The sequence below is a fragment of the Pyrgilauda ruficollis genome, unplaced genomic scaffold (genome assembly GCF_017590135.1).
Source record: "Pyrgilauda ruficollis isolate IOZ18807 unplaced genomic scaffold, ASM1759013v1 scaffold14, whole genome shotgun sequence".
In the NCBI taxonomy this organism is placed as follows: Eukaryota; Metazoa; Chordata; class Aves; order Passeriformes; family Passeridae; genus Pyrgilauda; species Pyrgilauda ruficollis.
In genome coordinates this window covers 140,232-162,195 of record NW_024512543.1, presented here as the reverse complement: position 1 = coordinate 162,195, position 21,964 = coordinate 140,232, and the positions used below count along the sequence as shown (strand labels likewise).

Genomic DNA, 21,964 nt, shown 5'->3' with positions numbered 1-21,964 from the left:
TCTCTGATATATATTGTGAATGGGTTACACATTTATTTCAGCACTCGGGTAACTTGATGCCAAAATTTGAAATATAATTAAAACCTTTTGGACCAGATTTAAAAACTATTTAGATTTCGGAAGTTGTACTAGGATTTTTTAAAGATATCTAAGAGCAGTTAGCTAGGGCACTGGGCCCCTTCCAGGGACCCCCTGCATCATACCTTCTTTGACACTCCTGTAAATATCATTGGTGCTTTCCTGTATCTTTCCACTTTGCCTTACAAATAATGTACAGGTCCCAAGTTATAAACAAGTTAAATCTTGAACAAGAATCTGTCTAGCTAAATGCAGTTGTTTCCTGGAGTAATTAGTATGTTTTCATGGCAGTCATTTAGAATGGCATCATGCATCTGTAACAGCAGTCTGTGCATTGTTCAGAAATTCCTGTGCTATTTGAAGTATACAGACTGTCATGAATTTAAATAAAATTCATGCATTCTCTAACACTTTATCCTAAGCACAACAGAAGTAGCTTATGCTCAAATAGTGGAAGTTGAAGATTTTTCTTGCTGCAAAGGATTGGACAAAGGTTTAAGATCCTCTTTTACCTATAGAGAAAATGACTATAAAACTTAAAATGGAATATTAAAAAGCCTTCACAGATTTCTGTGAGAAGATACATATTTTTTCACCATTCTGAACAGATGTTTCTAGGCCAGAAATATTCAGGTACACTTTTTTGTCTAATTTATTATAGATGTTGGTTAATATCTTTATTTAATGCAATTGTTAGATTTCTAAAAATTGTTGTAAATTCTGTGTCCTATAGGTAATATTAACTTAATTGACCTCCTTTTACCAGTTTCTTGAACAAAATAGTCAAAATATGAGTAGTAGAAGTAAAGAAGTATTGTAAAGGTAAAATGACAGATTAGAACACTGCTACATTTACATTGCAATAAAGCCTCACATAGGTTGACTAATATGATTTGTAATATCACCAGAAGAAAAATAAATATTTTTGAAAACCATTGCTGATAGCCAGTATCTATGCCTATCAAAAATTCAATAGAAAGAATACACATTTCTGTTTCCCCTTTTTTGTCCCATCAGCTTCATAACATCTATTTTGTGACTAGATGCTATTTTGAATTTTCCACAGTTTGATATATAAACCCAGGCTTCTTTTATGGCCCACGTTCAGAACACACAGTGCATTAAATTGGGCAGTGCTAGTGTGTCTTTCATCTCGTGCCTAGTGTATTTCATTTCCCCTGTGCTCAGATTAGGCAAAGCTTTTCCATTCATTTGAAGCAACTGTAATGAGGATATTTAGCACACATCGAATGCAGATAGTGAAAGTCCAGAGGTCCTTGGAAATAGTCTGCCATTTGACACTGAGCAATAATAGGAGGTGAAAGGTCTGCCGCTTGAACTTTTTCTTAGAAGATTGTAATACTCTGTTTGTAACATTAGCAGAGCCTTTAAAATGTTTAAAAATTAGTATAGTCAACTAAAAGAATATGACTTTAATTAAAGCCATTTTTAGAAAGGGAATATGTGTGTATGAAAATCATGTGATTGCATAATATCTAAAGAGTATGCATGAATTTAACTTGTAGAATATAAACAAAAAATATGAATAATAGAAAATAAGAAAGGAGAGAATTTCTTTTGTGATTGTTTGTGGAGATATCTACAGATACCATCAAATCCTCAACTGGTATAAGTCAGCATAATTCTGTGATTTCCATGAAATGATTTACACTAGCTTATTTGCCATTTACAGGTTATTCCATGCATTTGAATGTTATTTTCCAGGTAGACAGAGTGAAGAAATACATGTCAGGTTATTCAGGGTGGTAATCAGCCTGGTTCATGCAGGCCGACTCATCTTCCCCTGCAACAGTTCCCTTATGAGACTGGTTTTGAGTGATTCTTCATCTCCTTTGCTGAAAACATTAATTCTGTTTTGAACCTGTCACTTTTGTGCTAAGAGTGCAAGAGTGCATATATGCATCCACTGTTCGCCTAGGCCAGAACCTCTGGTCAAAAGTCTGATGTGTGATGACTGTGAAAGCCATTAACAGTTGCATCCCTGAAGCAAGTACCTGTTGTCACTGCCTCGTTACAGAGGGACAAATGCCATTTTGACTGAAAAGTGATCAAGGTCCAACTTTCACTCAGGAAACGTCCCTGATAAACTGTAGTCCAAATTATATGTAAGGCACTTTAAATTTCCACAATAAAGAATAGAATTTCAGGATCTCATCACCTTCAAAGGTTTTTTGTTCTCCTTTGGATGAGGTGATCGTGTTGATCAGGACTGAAAGAAGAGCCATATTACCACCTCAACCTACATAAACAGTCATGTTAACTCCTTCCTGAAACTGTAGCAGGTTAATCTCTTTCAGACCACAAACATCCCTTCCAATTTACTGCTTCCAACTAGTAGTTTGATATTCAATACTAAGTAGCTACTCTAGATCTTAGTCTTTTCCAGGGAGGATACTTTAATTTGTCTCATCAATGTAAGCTCTGTAAAAGTCAGAAATGTCAGATCTCAGAAACTAGTAAAACTTATATGCTGAAAGCCCTTCCCTGTGGCCAATATCCTCTTTGTTGTGGTTATGCAGGACCTGGAAAAGCATTCCTGTTGCAGGAAGGAAACTTGCTATTGAATAGTGTACAGAGTCATCACGAGAGCCTCTATGATGCTGTGGTTTGGATTTGTGGCTGACATGCTAATGTTGCACATTTTCAAGGCTTTCAAGGCTTTTTCCCAGTCAGCACCCCAGTGAATAGACTGGGTGTGGGGAACAGGCAGTGAAGGGGATATCCCAGACCGTATGACACCATGCTCAGCCATAAAAATTGGAGAGCTTGGTCTTCCAAGGTGGCTATTCCCCAGAGGCTGGCTGGGCACCAGTCTGCTGGTGGGAGGAGGTGAAGGATTGCCTTTGCATTGCAAGTTTTATTATCTTCTCCTGCTAAAGTGTCCTTACCTGAGCCCGAGTTCTCTCATGTTTGCTCTTCCTACTGTCCCTCCCATCTTGCTGGGGCTGGGGGACAAGCAAGTGGCTCTGTGGAGAGGAAATTGCCTGGGACTCAACAACTCAAGCAGATTCAGCAAATTATCACTGAAGACAAACTCCACAATTAACTAGGAAAATTCATACCTGTCCTCCCTCATCAAGCTTCGGTCAAAAGTAGAACTCAAAGTATTATCTCTTCCTTTTGAAACTATGCAAGAGTCTTGTCTCTATTCAGATACATTAATGATCTTCCACCATTAAAAAACCAAAAGTGGGGGGAAAAATAAATTAACTCGGGAAAACATCTTCATTCTTCCAGTGGAAGTACTTCTTTACTATTTTATTATATGATCCAAGGGATCCTACTAAATATCAGTACTTGATTATCCTCATCTCTGGTTTTGTGTGCTGGTCATAATAATAATTTAATTTCCTCTTCTTCTTCCTCTTCTCTGAAGGATATCACATGGTCTTCAAAATTAATAAAAGGTCTTAATTCTCTTATTCATAAAAGCCAAAGTAACCCAAAAATTATTTATGTTTTCCTGTACTCCACTTTCAGAAAAGCGCATAAGATAGTGTGAAAGTGAGCTATCTTATCTTGAAACATCTTTACATTTTTGCACAGCAAAAATGAGCAATGCTCCCTGGTCAATATCCAGTTACGTGCATGCCAGCTAGCAGTGAATAATCACATTCAGCTTCCTCCCTGTTGTTATTCAGCTTCATTGATGGACAATAAAAATGTATCCAGCTGATATGATACCTGTTCACTTCTCATCAGTCCTTTGGATGTAACACCATAAACACCACTGGTAACACTTAAAATCTAATTTTGATTTTATCTTGGACATTATTCAGTGTTTATATTATGCAGGTCTTTATGCATCTCACTTGTAAGCACCTTTGTGGAGACATCCTGGCAATCTTCTGTAGGTGACCAAAAGAGCTACTTTTGCATATATAGATAGATATATATATAAAGAAGCAAGTCTGAAGAGGATAGTGTAACTGTTAGCTGAAGAAAATACTAATTGTCGACCATTTTTAATTAAGATGGTGATTTTGGTAAACAATTATTGTAATTTGTCAAAAGAGTGTTTGAGTGAAGTTGCAGATAGCAACTCTGTAATACATAGTCTCATAGGCTCTCTGGGCATGTTCCACAGAGCTACATGGAGGAGACATATGCATCTACAGATTCTTTTCCCTCCCTCCTTTATACAAATATATGTATATAGACGTTATATATGTGTATATATATATATATACACACATATATATATATATATACATTACAAGCATATCCATGAATATATGTTTGTATTTTTTCTTAGTATAACAACTTTTAACAAGGATATATATTATTGCATATCACTTAAAGGCCATTTACTGAAAACTTTTCATTCTAATCTTCTGTTCATGGAATCACCTGCTTTCAGAAGTGTGATTTAAGATCCCATTATTTCAGTAGTAATCTGTGAGACATATCTTCATGTTTAGAACAAATTTGCTTTCCATATAGCTCATTGCAGTGACTGCTGAGAATGGCTACACATTCACTAAAACTTGCCTTAGAACTTTTAGGTTATTGTGAACTTTCTGTCATAGTGGGTCTGGCTGGGATGCAGTTAATTTCTTTACAACAGCCCCTATAGTGCTGTGTTTTGGATTTGTGGCTAGCACTGTCTTGATAGCAGACCAATATTGGCTGTTGCTGGACAGTGCCTGCACAGCATCAAGACTTTCTCCTACTTTACCCATACCCAGCAAGAAGGCTGGGGTTTGGCAGTGCTTGGAGGGGATGTGGTTGAGACACCAAAGTATTCTATTGTATATTGCTTATTGTAATGTATTCATGTTTGACAATAAAAACTGGAGCAAGGGTGAGGATTTTTCCTAACTTTTTGGGCAGCCCAGTATAGTGTATTTCAAGAAATTGCCTCTGCCTGAATTGCAATCATCTGAGTTTGACACCTGTAACACTGAACTGGGAGAAAACTGGTCCTGCAAAATCCAAGTTCCAAACTGTATGAAGGACATTATTGGTCAATGTAAATGGCTTGAGTTAAAATAAGATATGTGAAGCCCTAATAATCATATGCTGTGCCATTTAGTCGACCTTGTTTTGCAGTCATACCATATTAAAAAATGAAAGTAACTGACTAGTCTGTTGAAAACAATATTTGCCTCAAAAATATTCATATACAAAAGATGGAATATAAATGTATTTTCCAGTAAAAATTTGTGTACTAAAAAGCACCACATTCAAAATGAAATTGCTTGCCAGAAAGCCAATCATATCCTAAGCTGCATCAGAAGAAGTATGGGCAGCAGGTTGAAGGAGATGATTCTGTTCCTCTTCTCTGCTCTGGTGAGACCTGACCGTGAGGACTGTATCCAGCTCTGGAGTCCTCAGCACAGGAAGGACATGGACCTGCTGTTGAGGGACTGGCAAAGGTTCCCCATGGAAATTGTGGATGCTCTATCCCTAGAGGTCCCTTCAAGGCCCGGTTCAGCAAACTGGTCTAGTGGAAGGTGTCCCTGCCCATGACAGGGTGTATGGAACTAGATGATCTTCAAGGTCCCAACTCAAGCCATTCTGTGATTTTATGAAATTATTTTCAATTGCACATCTTTATATCATCTTACTAATAAAGGTGGCTACTGCAATGGGGAGAGCCTAACAGTTGGTGGTAGTAGTGCCATCAGAGTTTTCAAATTGTTTTTCTTCTGCCTTCTGCAACATCAAAATCTTCTTCCTTGCATTCTACAAAATTTACTTACAGATGTGACAAGAGTAGCTAGTGGTCCTGTAGATGTACAGATGAACAGATGATGTAATTAGAATATGTGAGGAGAAAGCTGATATTTGGTTTGAAAATTGGTTCCAGAACTCATTGTCAAAGTTCAGAAGGAAGCAGACTTTCAAAGAAAAGGTGTTTGAAATCAGTATCCAAAATTCAAATACTATCATAAAATCTGTTATCCATAATGTCCACAAAGTAGATTATGACCATTAACTTTGCTCATTTTCTGTCCCATTTGGGTACACACTTGCAGATGATTTTCAGATGAAATCTTTCCATCTTGAACATCCTTACTTCAGTTCAACTCTTTTTCCTAAGTGCTTATTTTTTGACACTACACATGAAGAATAAAAACCCTCAGAGTGACAGTCTGTGATCATGTTTCATGTGGCAGACTTCATTGCTTTCAGTTTGTATTACTATCAATTTATGACTTTGTTCCTTAAATACTTACCATTTTTTTTTCCACATTGTAACTGATATATTGAATGATGTATGTTTGAGAGGGATTTCAAGGATCTTAACTTCAGTCATTAACTGGTTATGTCTTGGCTCAGGAACCTTTAGTTCGTTGAGAGAAAGTTACTATTTTTTAAGCAAATAAAACAGCTTTTCAGTATGTAATTATTTTCTTATCAATTTTACATTTTCATGCCCTTTTGAGCATCTAGCATGCGGTGCTTGAATTTACATTTAGCTCTGCAGGAACTGCTTTAAATATTATTATTAAGAAGGAAGAAATCAAAAATCAAAGTGAATTTTTAGTACAATAGCAAGGTATAGGAAGGTACAATTGCAGCAACAGCAGCCTGGATTAGTGTGTAGAACTAACTCACAGCTTGACAGAAAATCCCTGCTGGGGAGGAAATGTAGGGGAACTGGCAGAATTTTGCTACATCTGCTCCCTACTGCTAATAAGCCTTAACCCATTTCATTTTTATTATGCTTGGTGTTTAGATATTTTGCTTCCAAAATTATATCTGTAACTATGAGAACACATAAAAGGAAGCTCGACAGGTAGGGCTGTTTAAAAATTTAAAATTATCAGCAAGGGATGTTAAAGGCCATAATGAGTAAGATGGTTGCCTTCTCAGTATGGGATTTTAGAGCTCAGGCACTTCAGTGCTGGAAGAAAGGCTGAGCAGAAGTGTTGGGTAAAACTGATTTCATAGCTTGAGTGGCTTGTACAGCCAGAAGGCACCATTAGATTATTTATTCTGACCTGTATATCACAGACCATTACATTTCACCCAGAAATTCCCATTTTGAACTCTGTGAGTATACTTGCACTAAAATATATCAGACCTCAGGAGTTCCAAATACTTCATGCCACAGGGTGAGAATGAAAGGGCTGAGCTTCGCATGCAGGAGGAAGAGGGTTTGTCAGGCTGGTAAGTACACATGGTAGCATGGCTACTTCTGCAGAGTAAGGCAAACAAACAGAGGCTTGTATGGACTTCACAAAAGTGAAAAACCTTTTTTGACCCCTTTCAGTTAGGGAAAAAAGGTGTAGGTATTCATATTGTATCAGAGCACTTGTATCAGAGTTATGCTGAAACAATAAACCGTTCTCTAAATAAAATAAAAATTAAAAAATAAAACCCCCACTTCCTAAGTCAGCTATAATAAACAAAACTTAAAACTTTATCTGTCTCATGACACATCAGTGGGAGTACTTAAGAGGGAAAATCAGAGTCATGTCCATTTTTAAAATTAAGAATAATTGTCTAATTCTGCATTTCAGGTGTTTTGCCCTTTTGGCAGCCCTGCTGGCAGTCCTGTGCTTCTCAGTTTCTCAGTCCAGACACTTCTACTGCAGTACTTTGAACATGTTTTTATCTGAATAATCAGTGCTATAACTAATATCTATAACTATCTGTAAATGATGGGGAAATGGTATTGTATATCTTTCATTAGATATTATCACATGCTTACCATAACTGATTGTAAATTTTAAAATCTTTCTTTTACTCTGATCATGGCATGATTGTCACATACCATTATGAAGGGTATTTTGAAGAGAGATTGAAATGTATAAAATTCATTGAGTGGTTGAAAACTTGATGTCTGTGGGGCTGATGAGACTGTGCTTTTAGATGATGGGTTAGAACAAGATTGTGATACTTACCTGAGGAACGATGAAAAAAATGTCAGTCTCAGTCTTTCAGTAGGAGATGCTTCTCCGTCACTGTGCTTGCAGAAGCCTGTGTCTGTCTTTCAGCAGGCCAGTTTACATTTTCTGGTTTTCTTTCCATTTATTCTAACAAGAAATTATTTGAGCTTTGCAAGAAAAGTTCCAGGTTGATAAGTCCAGAAAACAGAGGTGTTAGCCTAGTTATTGCAGACTCTGTGTATATTTTTCAGGCTTTCAATTATTTATTTGTTCTAGACTTGTTCAAAGCTGATTATGTCTTCATAAAAATGTGATACTGATTGCTCTTGTTTTGATCCTGTCAGAGCTTCTCAGTTTCTGAAATAAAAGGATAAAAACACAGTGATCCAACAATAGAAAAGAGAAACAAAATTAACAAGCAAATGATATCCTTCTGTACTAAATATAATCAAAAGAGAGCTTGTAAGGTTATGTCTTAAATTTCAACAGAACCCTTTTTTCCATCACACAGAAATGATGAAAATTTATACCACTTCTTGGTCTCTGTTGACAATCATTGTAAAAGATAGAATAGCAAGTTGTTAAATTATTCTGTTTGAGCAATATAAGCTATAGATCATGTAAAGTTATTGAACTGGTTTCTTATGAACTCTCTGTTTTCATGAGTTCTATATTTGCTTTGCTTTTTTATGTGATGCTTACCTATTCTTCCAGTGGCACTACTCAGACACCATTCATCATGAAATTTTTGATTCTGCAAGGATTTCAATATATCCTTTATGCACCAGAAAGCTGTCTCAACTTATAAATCAAATTTACTGTATGGGATTTGGGTCCTCAGAGTGTTGTTACTTAATTTTTCTGGTAGTTTCTTCTGATATACTTGGTTGACTACCATAAAATTTTAGCCCATCACCTTTTCTATTCCTAGTAATAGCCATCAATATATTGTATAGATTTCAAATTTCCTTATCTACCACTAAAATAACTTGGGACATGGTCATTTCATCCTCCTGCAAAATGCATCTCTGAGAAAAGTTAAGCTGTTATGCTTGGCCTGTTAATTGCCGACTATTTTGTATCTAATTACTAATTTTGCATCATTACTATAGCTACATGCAGATTTTTTTCAGAATTATTACGGTGAAAATTTAATTTGTGTTTTTCTCTAATATGCGCAGGCAGAATTATAATCATTATATCAAAAGAATACATAAATTAGAAATCCATTTAATTTTAAAAATTGATTGAAATAGTACTGAGAAATAGTACTACCTCTAAATTTCTATACTCATATTTTTCCCCCTGTATTGCTTTCCCTTTCTGATGTTTCTGTTTGCTAAAGATAGCTAAAGACTGCACAAAAAAGAAATTACTCTCAAAAATGTGGTGTCAGATGCTGCTAGAAAAAATAGTGAACCAGTTGGTTTGCTCTAAATTTTTCGTGGTTCAGTAACACCAAAGTACCAAAGTACAGGCTCAGTTTTCCAGTTGACATTGTACAAAATAATTTCTACATGACACAGTGGTTACTGAACTACCTCCTTCTTTGTCCAACATGTTGAATAGTGAGTAGGGAGGACTAAAATTTCTGAAGAACTTGTTTCTTTTTATATTTACAGTGTTTATTCAATGACAAATATTCAGCTTATAAGACTTCATTTTTAGTCAGCCAGTTTTGTGTTAATGTCTTTTTGACATGCACCAAATAATTTGTTTTATTTCAGAAAGAAATACTAAATGTCTGACTTTCTCATTTTTGTAAGCTTTCCAAAAGGAGCATTCTTAGCAATTTTATTGTTATAAAACACTGTGGTATTCGTTATTTGAATTCAGACATGTTATACCAGGAATGCATGTGGCCTATTTATTAGACAAACTAGGATGTTGAAAAGAATTGCTTCTATCCTACTTTCTTTAGGAACTGACATTTTTATTCTTATGCAGTTTTCCTAGTGGAATCTTTACTTTTTAAAGTCATAAACCTATTGTTGTAAGAGACTAGCAAAGCTTAAACTGGATCTCAAGAGTTTGATGCACTCTGTTTAATGCAGGCAGTGCAAAAGAAATTTTAAATGTATTATTTAAAGGCACGTTAATCTTGCCACTGTAATGGTGTAATAATGCATACCATATAAGGTTTTCATAAACTCAGCTTCTAAAAGTAACATCACAGTATCTTTCTTTTTGTTCTCCAAGTCACTTCTTTGTAGAGATAGCAATTATGCATTCATCTCTGCCTCTTATAGCCTGATTCCATATTCAGCTGAGAGATAGATAGTTCTTAGTCCTTACTAACACAAGCAAAAGAATACTTCTCATCTAGAACAAAGGGAGGATAGTCAAACAAATTTATATAATAAATGTTAAAGGCCAAAATGTGTACGTTTTTCAGTTCAGTTAAGCAAAACAGTTAAATACTTTTACAATGGACTGAAGATAGGTTTGTCTTTAAGTCATTATTCCTTTGTTTTCATTGCAATTGTAATAGTTCTGCCTTGGATTATTTTTTGTATTACAAAAAAATGAATTCTATTTATAAGATTAGCACCTTTAAAACAAAACTTAGTGTTTTGTTTTAAACAACCCTAACCACCCTTACTGCCAAGTGTTTTTCATTTAACTCTGCTCATTCTTTTAGGTTCTGGTTTGGTTTGTAGCAGTATTGTGAATGCATCAGGCATTCATTAGCATGAGAGTATTTTGTGGCTCTCTGAATATGCACAATGTAAATTGAGTGAATCTTTACTAAGAACTGAGTCACAGAAAATGCAAGGATTTGGTAGTACTGTGAACCAGTGTGATAATTTCTTGTATCAGTGCAATGCTCAGGAGAGTATAATGCATGAAGCAGTTCAGATAACACCTTTGTACTTATGTAGGGTTAATTACAAGTTTAGAAACCCACTGACAACCTCTGTTGTTTACCTTACTTCTTGGGATATGAAAGAGCTATTTCTGAAGTAAACACATTGATAAAAGTGTTAGTTAAGAAATGTTTCTACCGAGCTGCCTTTTCACTTCAGTTTAGGCACAAAGTCCAGGAAGTTCCTATTCTCATTTCTCAATATTAGACACTTTACTGAATTTTATGTTGCTTAATAACTGTAGTAACTTAATAACTGTAGTACTGTGGCCTTCAACAAATATTCAGTCAAGCCTTTTAACCCCTTCTATTTCTAACCAAACATCCTTACACTTTTGCAGGTTGAGATTGAGCATCCATCACAGAACTGCTTTAGAGGGGCTAACACAGAGCAGTCTGTCTGGGTGGCTCCAGTGTAAGGCAGCTCCAAACCCCTGTTCCTGTGGCAAGTGTCTAAAGCAGAAAAACCTCCTGCTTGGCACTGTCTGAGACTGCTGTATTTTAGGTGTTCATGCTGTCTCTATCAGTTAAGGCAGAAATGAAGATATGTATGTCCCCCTAAAAGTAGCATTACAGTTCTATATGTATGTTCCTCCTTTTGGAAAAAAGGGAAGAGGAGAGGAACCTTTTTTTACTCAAAAGGAGTAACCACACTGAACTCCCACTTCTTCCAGCCCAATATTCTGGTGCCAGTACCTCTGAAGAAGTTTGAGAGGCTGAAGAAGTTTAGCCTCTCAAAGCTGTTACCTGCATTCATCTACTTGACTCAGTGTTTGCAATTCATCTATAAAATCAGTCTGGAATATCACAGATGAACATAAAATTCCTTTAGAATCATGGAAATGTTGGAAGGGACTAATTGTGAAAAATCTGCAAGTCCAAAGAAGAAATCCCAGTTCTTTACCAAATATGCCACTATTATCAGCATAAATGCTTATTTAAGAATGCAACAAAAGCGATCATGGTATAGACTTCGCTTGGTATTTTGACTCCAAACAGTAGCCCTCAGCAGAAGTGAATAGTAAAACCAGTAAAAGCATAAATCTACTCTAATATTCTCCTAACCTCAAAGTATTTTAATTAATATTTAAATTGATTAAATAAATTTTGTTATATAAAACATAATCTTTATATAAATTAGTAACATATAAATTAAAAATAATCTAGCAATTTTATGATGTCTCTTTTATAATGCCCACTTAATCTATGTTCTAAGAACTGTTCAGGCTCCCCTTGAATCCCTGTAAAGTTCTTGCAACCAGGGCATTCTCCATCAAGGATTTGTAGGTATCACCACCATTGCTCATTTTGAAACTGTGCTCTTACTAATGTCATTTGATGGTCCATAGCTCTTAGTACAAAAAGACAAGTGTGCAAAATCAGTTCTTATCCCTATCCACTCTTTTTATGTCATGTATGACTTCATAAGCCTCTGTCTTCTCATTAAGAAGACTGAAGAACATTTCCAATCAGACCCTCCAGAGCTTTTGATCATACTTGTCCTCTTCTAAATATATTATGGATCTAGTACGCCCTTTTTCAGTTAAGACATCCAGAGTTGTTTATCTTACTCAAGATGTTGGTGAATTGTGGATTTTTACAGAGGCATAAAGTTACCCACTTTGTTTTCTTTCTTTACTTGTTTTCTTAACTGTTGTCAGCTTCTTTAATTCTTTATTAACCAGTCCATGAAGACTTTCCAAGATGTCATTTAGCTTAGCATGGCAGTTTTCTCAGTGTTTACAATAGAAGTAAAGAAGAGTCACTTTCTCAGTCATCCTTAAATGTACTCTGTACCTTTAGTTTCTCCTGTGAGTTATTGAAACATGCATTGTATTGCCAGAAGAGTATTTGTATTTTCTTCAAGGTGGGAAAAGTCCTTTGTTGAGTTATGGGGTTTTTGTAAAGCAGTGTGTTAATGTTTGTAGTCCTTCTCAGGATATGACATGATATAGATACAATGCATATATGGAATGATATAAATACAATGCATGTATTTAGACAAGTCTGCCTTTTGGCTTCCTTTTTCAAATTTTCTGTATCTCAGTCTTTTACATCTTTGATAAATTAAGTAGCAAATGATCCTGTTGGCAAAGGGAAAACATTATAAAACATTCTTTGAGGACAGTCTAATGTGATTCAGTTGGAGCTAAATCACTTGGTCTTATCAAATCTTTGCCCAAAGTTTTGGGATCTACCATTTCCTAGCATGACAGAATTGCAATTCTGTCATAGTGTGGTCTCTGAGATGATGCAGATTACATCTATTCCTGAAAAAAGTCATTGTAGAACCATTTTTTTCCAGAGAGTGTCTCCTGATGCAGAGCAGATGTTACCTGCTGTCCTTCCCAGCCCTCTTTAAATCAGATCATGTAAAAGTATAGCACATAATTAGAATCTTTCTCCATATAATCTCAGCAGTCAGCCATTGAACCTCTAGATCTCCTTATTTTTCCATGTGACATTCAAACTTCTCTTAGTGTAGAGCTACCTTGTAGTATTTCTTCCTTGAAATGATTAAATCCAATGGAAAGGCTAACAAGTGGAAATTAGAAACTTCAACGTTCTTTTCCTATGAAATGAAAATAATTTGGAAACTGATTTTTCAGTTTCCAAAAATGGGGTTAAAGGGCAAATATATTTAGATGACAACTACACCTACAGATTAATGAAATTCGTAAAGATTTGTAAAATTCAGATAATGCATACTTTTAAGCAATCACTGCTTTCAACAGTGTTTGCCCCAATAGATTTCAATTCTTTCAACAAGAATTCTAGAGCTTCCCAAGAATTATTTAATAGTTCTTTTTCAAAAATTATAACCCAAGCTATATGCTCTTCTGCCTCATTTTTTTTCTGATCAGGACTCTGAAGCTGTAGAACAAAGACCAGCAAAACCTGTGCTCCTTTATAGAACAGTCTAACAGTATCCTTGGGGAAGAACTCTAAAAACAAGTTTTTATTCAAAGTACCACAGCTGTCTGCCAGAAGTGATAAATCTCATTGATGAGAATGCAGAATCAATTATAAAAGCAATTTAACCAACAAAATAATTGATCTTTTTTTCACTCTTAATACTTATTTATACTGTTTTAGCATCATATAATTTCTTAGCAGACCTTATACATTCATCTTCATTTACTAGATAGGCTATTATAAAGATATTCATTTCTTTAAGAAAATCATAAATTTCTGAAAGGTAAATCATAAACACAGCATCCAAGTATAACACAAATATCAGTGATTTCTTGAAAATAAGTCAGAAGAGGTCACTGTTAGAAGTATTTCTATATGATTCTGTAGCCACTGGTGAAAGATTATTAGTCCCCAGTAACTCTATCATTTGTGCTTTGTGCAAACTCTAAAGTTAAAGGTTATGATTGTTATGTACCATACAGGTGCACCATGAATAGCATTTCACACAGAATGGTTCTCATTTGTTAAATTTGGAAATGTACTTTCTCCTGGCCTTAATTTTCATGTAGTTCTTCATATTCTAAATGACAGCTGAAGGCAAGCAGAAATAGCGAGTAATTGATTTAACAACCTAAGACAAGTACAGGGAAGTAGAAGAGTTTGTCTTAGTGCTTGATGTGACCTGAGAGAGCTTCTTTAGACTGTTTTTTTCTAACCAGTACCTCAGCACCTTGGGCCAGCAAAATGGCCTTTAAGCCTGAATGAACATGACTTTTTTTTTTTTTCCTCAGTGCAAAGCTCCAGTATTTCATCTTTTCAAACTGTTTTACAGCACTCAGAGCAGAATTATATTGACAAGGTTAGAATTCATCTCCTAGAGGAGAATACTATGCTCCTGTTAAGTGCTAATATAACATTTATGTGTAGCTACCTTAATAACAGCCCTGGCCAGCCTAATGAAAGTACTGAAAGCAAACAGTACTCTGTGAGATTTTATTATGACTGAAGTGATTGCAATTTGAGACAAATTGTCCCTATTTCTGTTACCATATCAAAACCAGAAATGCTAAAGTAATTGCTACATATTTGGGATAGAATTGCACTCCACTATCGTTAATATAGAAGTAAGTGCATTTTTCATGTAAACAGCTCACATGGGTCAAGAATCAAAGATATTCTGTGCAAAATTCTTGTCGATAACTTTGTGAGTGAATTTTGAAATAAAGTGCCTGGAACATGTCATTATTTCTTCCACTCAAAGTTGAGAGCAAGTGGTTGAAAATTGAGCTTGTGAATTGAAGGTACTGCGAGTTATATGGCCTTATCGACTTCAGACAAAATTACAGATTTGCCTTCTTATTATTTTTCCTTTCAGAGGTCAGGCAATGGACAATATTAACAGTATATACTGGAATGTAAGCAAACTAGTATATATATAAAAAGGTATTATCTGTGTACAGAAAATGGGATAAGACACTAATATTAAAAATTGCTAATATACTGTCTCTTCATAAAAATTGAGGGAAAAGTAAGGAAAAAAATAATCCACTGGTCAAAAAATTTCAGGTGCTCGAGTATTTGAAAGCTATTTAAAACCATCAGAAGAAAATAACTCAGTTACTCAGATGTAGCTGACCAAGTTAGCTAATTAGACATGCTTGTTGATGTGAAAACAATTTAAATATATGTTCTTAATGAGGTCTGCTATTTAAAAAACACATTCTATCTTCTAAGAGGGTTTGGTCAGAGTAATTCTGCTGTTTAGAACTATCTGAATTATATTTTTGCTGTATCTGAACTGAATCTTTCGTACTCCAACTTTTCAAATAAAACTTAAATAATTTGCTGATTCATTTCTGTAGTTTTGGTAGTTCCTACCATTTTTTATTCTTCAAAAACCTTTGGTACAAACAAAAGTCAACATATGCAAAAAGACTTCTCTTGACTGCAGAATGTGTGCAAAATAAGTTATGATCAGCTTTTTTTTTTTTTTTTTTTTTTTTTTTTTTTTTTTTTTGTGGTACAGGCATAGTAATGGTTTGACATTGCAAAAATGAGGAGATACTGTCAGATAAACTCATGATTGCTCAAGATGACTTTTCAATAAGGAAAGTTGAGGGGGAAAAGCAGTTTGCATGAAATAACTGTACTGCATATACTTCTTAATATTTTAACTGAATATGAGCAACATTGTTTTCTACAGCTCTGTAATATGGACAATATTTTGTTTATCTTTTAGGCTGAAGATTCAGAGATGTATCATGATGAAACTGCAGTATGTGGGTTGCTTGCTGTGGTTGTAATATCTCACCTACCCAGAGATGCTGCCATTGAATGGCATGTTGTTGCAGTAGTAGATGATCCACTCCAAAGAAAACATTTTGCAATGAAGATGTTGTCAGAGGGCTTCCAAATTGAGTGTGAATCTGTGGAGTCTAGTTCTGCATCTTGTGCATCAATCTCAGTACGCCTGAGCTTGATTTCCTCATCTACTTCTCACTGTGATTTAGATGGACCTCTTCATGACTTAGTTGCTATGTTTAAACAAGCTGTCGACAAACTTTCAGAAGACTGCAGTGCCAGTCCTTTGTCCTTCAGAGCTTTCTTCAAGGAGCAAGTCTTTGATGCTGAAACACTGCAAAAAGGTAAGACTCACCATGACAGGAACCAGGTGTAATACAAAGCATAAGATACATCTTGTTTACTTCTACATCAAATTTCATTGGAAAAGAAAAAATTTTAGAGGAGTGTTTCAAGGATAGGTGTCCAAGAAGGCCAGTGGCATCCTGGCCTGTATATCAGCATTAGTGTGGCAAACAGGACCAGGACAGTGATTTTCTCCCTGTACTCAGCACTGGTGAGGCCACACCTCAAGTCCTGTGTTCAGTTTTGGGGTCCTCACTGCAAATGAGACATTGAAGTGCTGGAGCATGTCTAGAGAAGGACAACAGAGCTGGTGAAGGATCTAGAGAGCAAGTTATATGAGGACAGGCTGAGGGAGCTGGGGGGTTTTAGCCTGGAGAAAAACAAGCTCAGAGGAGACCCTACGAGCCTCTACAACTGCCTGAAAGGAGCTTTTAGCAAGGTGGGGGCTGAGCTCTTCTCCCAAGTAACAAGTGACGGAACAAGAGGAAAGAGCCTCAAGTTGCACTAAGGGAGGCTGAGCTTGAATATTAGGAATAATTTCTTTACCAAAAGGGTTATCAAGCATTGGAACAGGCTGCCCAGGGAAGTGGTGGAGTCACCACCTCTGGAGGTATTTGAAAGATGTGTAGTAGACTTGATGCTTAGTGGTAGACCTGCCAGTGTTAGATTTACAGCTGGACTCAATGATCTTGGAAGACCCTTCCAACTGAAATAATTCTGCAGTTCTACAATTACGATACTTTTTTTTTTTTTTCTAGCTACCAGGCTTGTTTCTCATATTGAAAGGCTCTGTTCTTGAGCTTCCTGAAGTCCAAACAGGATGAAGTCCTGGATTACTTTTGTTCTAATCTCACATCTGCTTTTGAGTAGGAGGTTGGATTATACAATTTTGCTATAATCTGAGTTATCCTGTGATTCCATGCAAGAGAAATCCAGCCACCTTAGAATTCAGTGTAGGGAGAAATAATCTTTTGCTTTAAAGTGTTTGAACAGTTGGGCATTTGGTAGCCTCTTTTTGTCACGGAGTAGAACCATGTTCAAATAACCAATTCCTGTCTTCTAGCTGGAACTCTTTTAAGAATGAATAATGAAATATTAACATTTTAAAATAAGGATATGGTGGTGTATCCTCTGGAATAGAGGGCGTCTGGTTTTGAACATGGGTTGATGTCTAACTAACTTATTTAAATAGAACTTGCTATCCAAACAAATTTGTTGGGTTTTCCCCCAGTGTTTACTTTCTCATAATCTGATTCTCTTACCAAGTAGGGAGAACATAGAGCAATAAATCTAATATTACAACTACAACTTATTTCTTATGTTGTAGATCTGCATTTTGGGCTATGCTCTATTTGGGACAACTAACATTTTGCAAGAGCATAAAAGCTTATTCTATCTATCAGACCTACAAAACTGGTAGACCATACTTGTATGGAAATCAGTAAGAACTTTGTTCAATTTGAGAAGAAACAAAATCAGATCCTTAGTCTATATTTATCTCAAACATGCATGCACTTTAAAAATCCTTGTAGACCACAACTGATCCATATTAATTAGCTGACATAAATGTTAGCCCTCAAATATTCTACTGTCCTATTTTTTTTCTTAACCTGCAGCAGTTTTTGAAGAAAATTCAACTTGACATTGTTTAATAGATTTAAAGTACAGGAATTGAAAGCTATAAAAATGTGGCATAGAATAAGCATATTTAATCCAGAAAGCAAGGAATGAACATATAGTCTGACAGAATGTTGTTGTTTTTACTACATCTTGTTTAAGAGCTAAAAGGAAACCTGATAAAACATGTTTCTGGCATGGGATTAACATTACTGTTTAGCCTACTTTCTTTCTGGTATTACTCAGACCATAGAATAATTACTTTCAAACAAATTTCATTTGCTTTATAAAATATATTTCTCAATATATTGTATTAATTGCAAGCATAAAAATTTGATTCAGTTCCATTCATTTTATACTACCAATAGCATAGACATTGAAAGATTTGTGTGATTGTCATATATTCATTCTTGTTGTGTTCAGATCTCTGCACTGTCATAATAATTCCTGTCATTATACCAATTTTATCATTATCCCCACTGGTAAGAAATACATGATTGCAAATCTGTAGAATATATAGAATACATTAAATTTACAAGGAACACTAATTCACTGATGAAGAATTTAAAAATAATTTTTTTTTTTAAAAATTTCTAGGAAGTTAGTGCAGTGGAAGAATAATTGTGATATATATTCAAAAAGAATTTCTGAAATTAAAGCAGTTGTTGCTGAAGTATGTCATGCTGATAATTTCTATCTGATAGAAGACTTATATATATATATATATGCACACACACTAACATTTTTCTGGTTCAAAATCAGAAATCTAATTACTAATATATTGTTAAGACACAGGACATATTCCTGGTACTGGTACTATATGTTCTTGGAGCTTTGTAAGACATGCAGTCTGCACTGAAGCATCATCAGCTTTTAAAACAATGCACCATATTAGTGAACGATGTCCTTGACTGTCTTTTGCACTAGTAGTATAATTCTACTTCTCATAATTTAAAATATACTCACAAAAATATATTAACTGTCAGTTTAAAAAATGTTGTGTGAGGTGTCCAATTTGTTCCCATTAATTTCAGTATCCCATTGACAGTGTCCATAAGCAAGATGACATAAGTCTGTGTTTTATCTTCTCTGTTATTACTGGCAGTCTTTAATTTTGAGAGGCAAGACTACTGCAGCTCTGTGTGTCCTTTAGTGTGTTTCCCAGTTTTAATATACCAGAGATAGTATCATGTCTTTCTTTTGAATCCCAAGATATTTTAACCTTTCTATAAGACCAGATCAAGGTATTAGAGGTTGTTAAGTTCTGATAACAATAGCTCCTTCCATTTTCCAATCTAGCTTTTTCAGTTTATTCCTTCAATAGCTCCTTCCAGTTTATTCCTGTTTTCCTCTTGAGCCTGTCCTGTTGTAGAATGCATGTATCTGAATGGGGCAGATCCCAAGAGGGAACAGTACTGGTTTTACAGTAGCAGTGGCTGTGTCTTGTCAGCTCTAAGCATGGCCAAAACTTGCTCATACCTTTTTCTGTAGACTTGTCCTAAGATACTATGAGTATTTGGATGTCTCAGTGGTGATTTCTACTACCTCCAAAGGTTACTTTCTGTTGCAGAGTAGGTCTAGGTGGGTAACAGAATTTACTTCTGCCTTTCATACACAAAATACCATTTTACTGGGACAGAAGATAAAGCAGGAAATTACTGATCTTCATTTGTAAATCTACAGACCTAATACACAGACTTTTAAAAAATTTTTGTTTCCTTGATGTGGCTGCCAGAAAGCAAATTATAGTGAGAGACCAGTTTTTCAATTGCCATTTATTAATTCAGCTCAGGTAATAGAGGTTGCTAACCATCTGTATGAGCATCCTTTAGTGACACGTTTGATCTCTGACTTGTGTTAGACATTGTTAATCCCACAAGTAGATCTGTCCTTTTGGGTCTTCATCTACCAGCAGATGCATTTTCTGCTGAAGAAAAATAATATTAATAATGTAGCAGGGAATAATAGACACTTTTCTTCAAATATTTTTAATGTGAAACACATAAGACATGTATCTGTAATAGAAAAAGTAGAAATTACGATGCTCAGAAATCAGGAAAGATGGTTAAGGAGATAGTTGTTACAGTTTAGTAGATTTCAGGAGGACTTCCATCATGTCATAAGATTAGTAAATAGTCTTCAATAACTCTTGTAAAATCATGAATTGAAATGTATTGTCTTTTCTAGCAAAAGCACAGAAAAAAAATAAAGGTAATTTTTCTGATTAGAACTTAAAATCATTGGAGTGAAAGGAGCAAGTACTGCCACAGGCCTTCTCAAATGAGCCTCTGATTAGATAATGCATGGGGTTTTGCTATAAAGAAGTTGTCATTTATTTAAAATTGTCCAAATAAATATTAGAAATGTGTTGTTACCTGACACAGTAAGATGAGAACCAGGAATATATCTACTCGGCATATTGTAACAGGTTATTGGAAATTATTACAGACGGTGTTATGGATGTCAAAAGAAGCTAAAGGTTTGTAATGCAAATTGGAGACAGATAGCTTTCTGTCATCCTAAGACCAGATGTGAAGTTTTATTGAACAAAGTGTAGTACTGATGGTGAACTTCTCAGAGGCAATCCCTCATAACATGCAAGAGCATTATGGGCACCATGCTGAGACCACAGAACGTATTAGAAGTAGGAGGATTAGATTAAGCTGACATATATACTTAGTAAGATGCTGTTAAGCCTTTAGAAGTCTTTAACATAAATTTGACTATTTCTTTCTTATTCTCATTCAAATGTGCATTAATATAAACATGTCAGGATGATTTGCTATACCATGCAGTTGACTAGATTATAGTTCCGTATAGGAATGATGAATGTTTATAAGTCATCACATTATGATTTAACAAGTCTTGTTCACAAGATGTATGCAAAATATTTTTGAATATTTATTTGGGAATAGAGCACATCCTGCTTTCACCAGACACCATATTACACAATGCCTTTTTAATACTAAAGAAAAAATGGACTGGGAATATAAAAAGGCAAAAAAGACTAGGAAGAGACCGTCTGATAAGAACATTAAAATTAATACATAATTAGTGTTTAAAGTGGCTCTGTTCTGTAAATGTGTATGTCTAAGAGGCCCTTGGTACTTATGAGTTTAGCAAGTTTCAACAACACCCTGTATTTTTTAAAACATCTAATATGGGCTGAGTATAATTCAGCTCAACTTTAAAAAAATCTTATTTGTAATGGGACTTTTTCTTCTGTTGCAAGAGAAGCCCTGGTGGTTAGGCACTCATTTAGAGTCCTTGCAATGACAGAGTAACACCCTGACGCATGTACAGCATACAACTTTGAAACTAACGATTTTCCATCTGGCAAGATTTATTCTATTTGATAAAACATGGCATTATCAACACATTTTCCAGATGTTTTCCAAAACATTTCCAGTACAGAGAGAATGCATTATGTAGTGTAAATCTGAGAGAGGAGGAAGACAATCAATTGAAGATACCAAGATGCATTTTGACAATAATGAATGTCTGTGTTCATTGAAGTTTAATTTTTTTTTAGCAACGTACTTTAAATTCACATCAGAAATTTATTTCAGCTTAACTTTCTTGATGGATATGCCATTATACAATGGGAAAAAAACTCCCCGTGGGGACAGCTGGAATCTGAACCTTCACACATTTGTATGTAGGTCTACACATTCTCATGTGAGTAGTTGGTATTTACTCAGCAATTGTGGAGAACTACTCACGTGAGTAGAAACTAAACAGATATTAAGAACTCTTTACTGAATAACAGTGAAGCAGGTAAATAAATACTTTTAAAATCAAATTACAGTCACTAGCTCAAGCTTTGCAGGCCCTAACTAAAATGAAGTATTTGTTGTGACTAACATATATAATTTGGCTGAAGAAAAGTGTTTTTAAATGTCATGATGCTGTCTGAAATGGACTGTAAAATTTAGGCTTGGTTTTCTATTGAATTCTATTAATTTATTCTCAGTGGAAA

At 35.2% G+C, this 21,964-nt stretch overlaps 1 protein-coding gene across 1 annotated transcript in view; it reads left to right on the top strand.

Annotated features, from left to right (window-relative positions):
• Positions 1-21,964, top strand: part of DPH6 (diphthamine biosynthesis 6) — a 190,151-nt gene that overhangs the window by 135,338 nt on the left and 32,849 nt on the right. Inside the window, exon 14 of the mRNA XM_041460167.1 lies at positions 15,962-16,367. Coding sequence (XP_041316101.1) covers positions 15,962-16,367 — 406 coding nt within the window. The remainder of the gene's footprint in view (positions 1-15,961; positions 16,368-21,964) is intronic.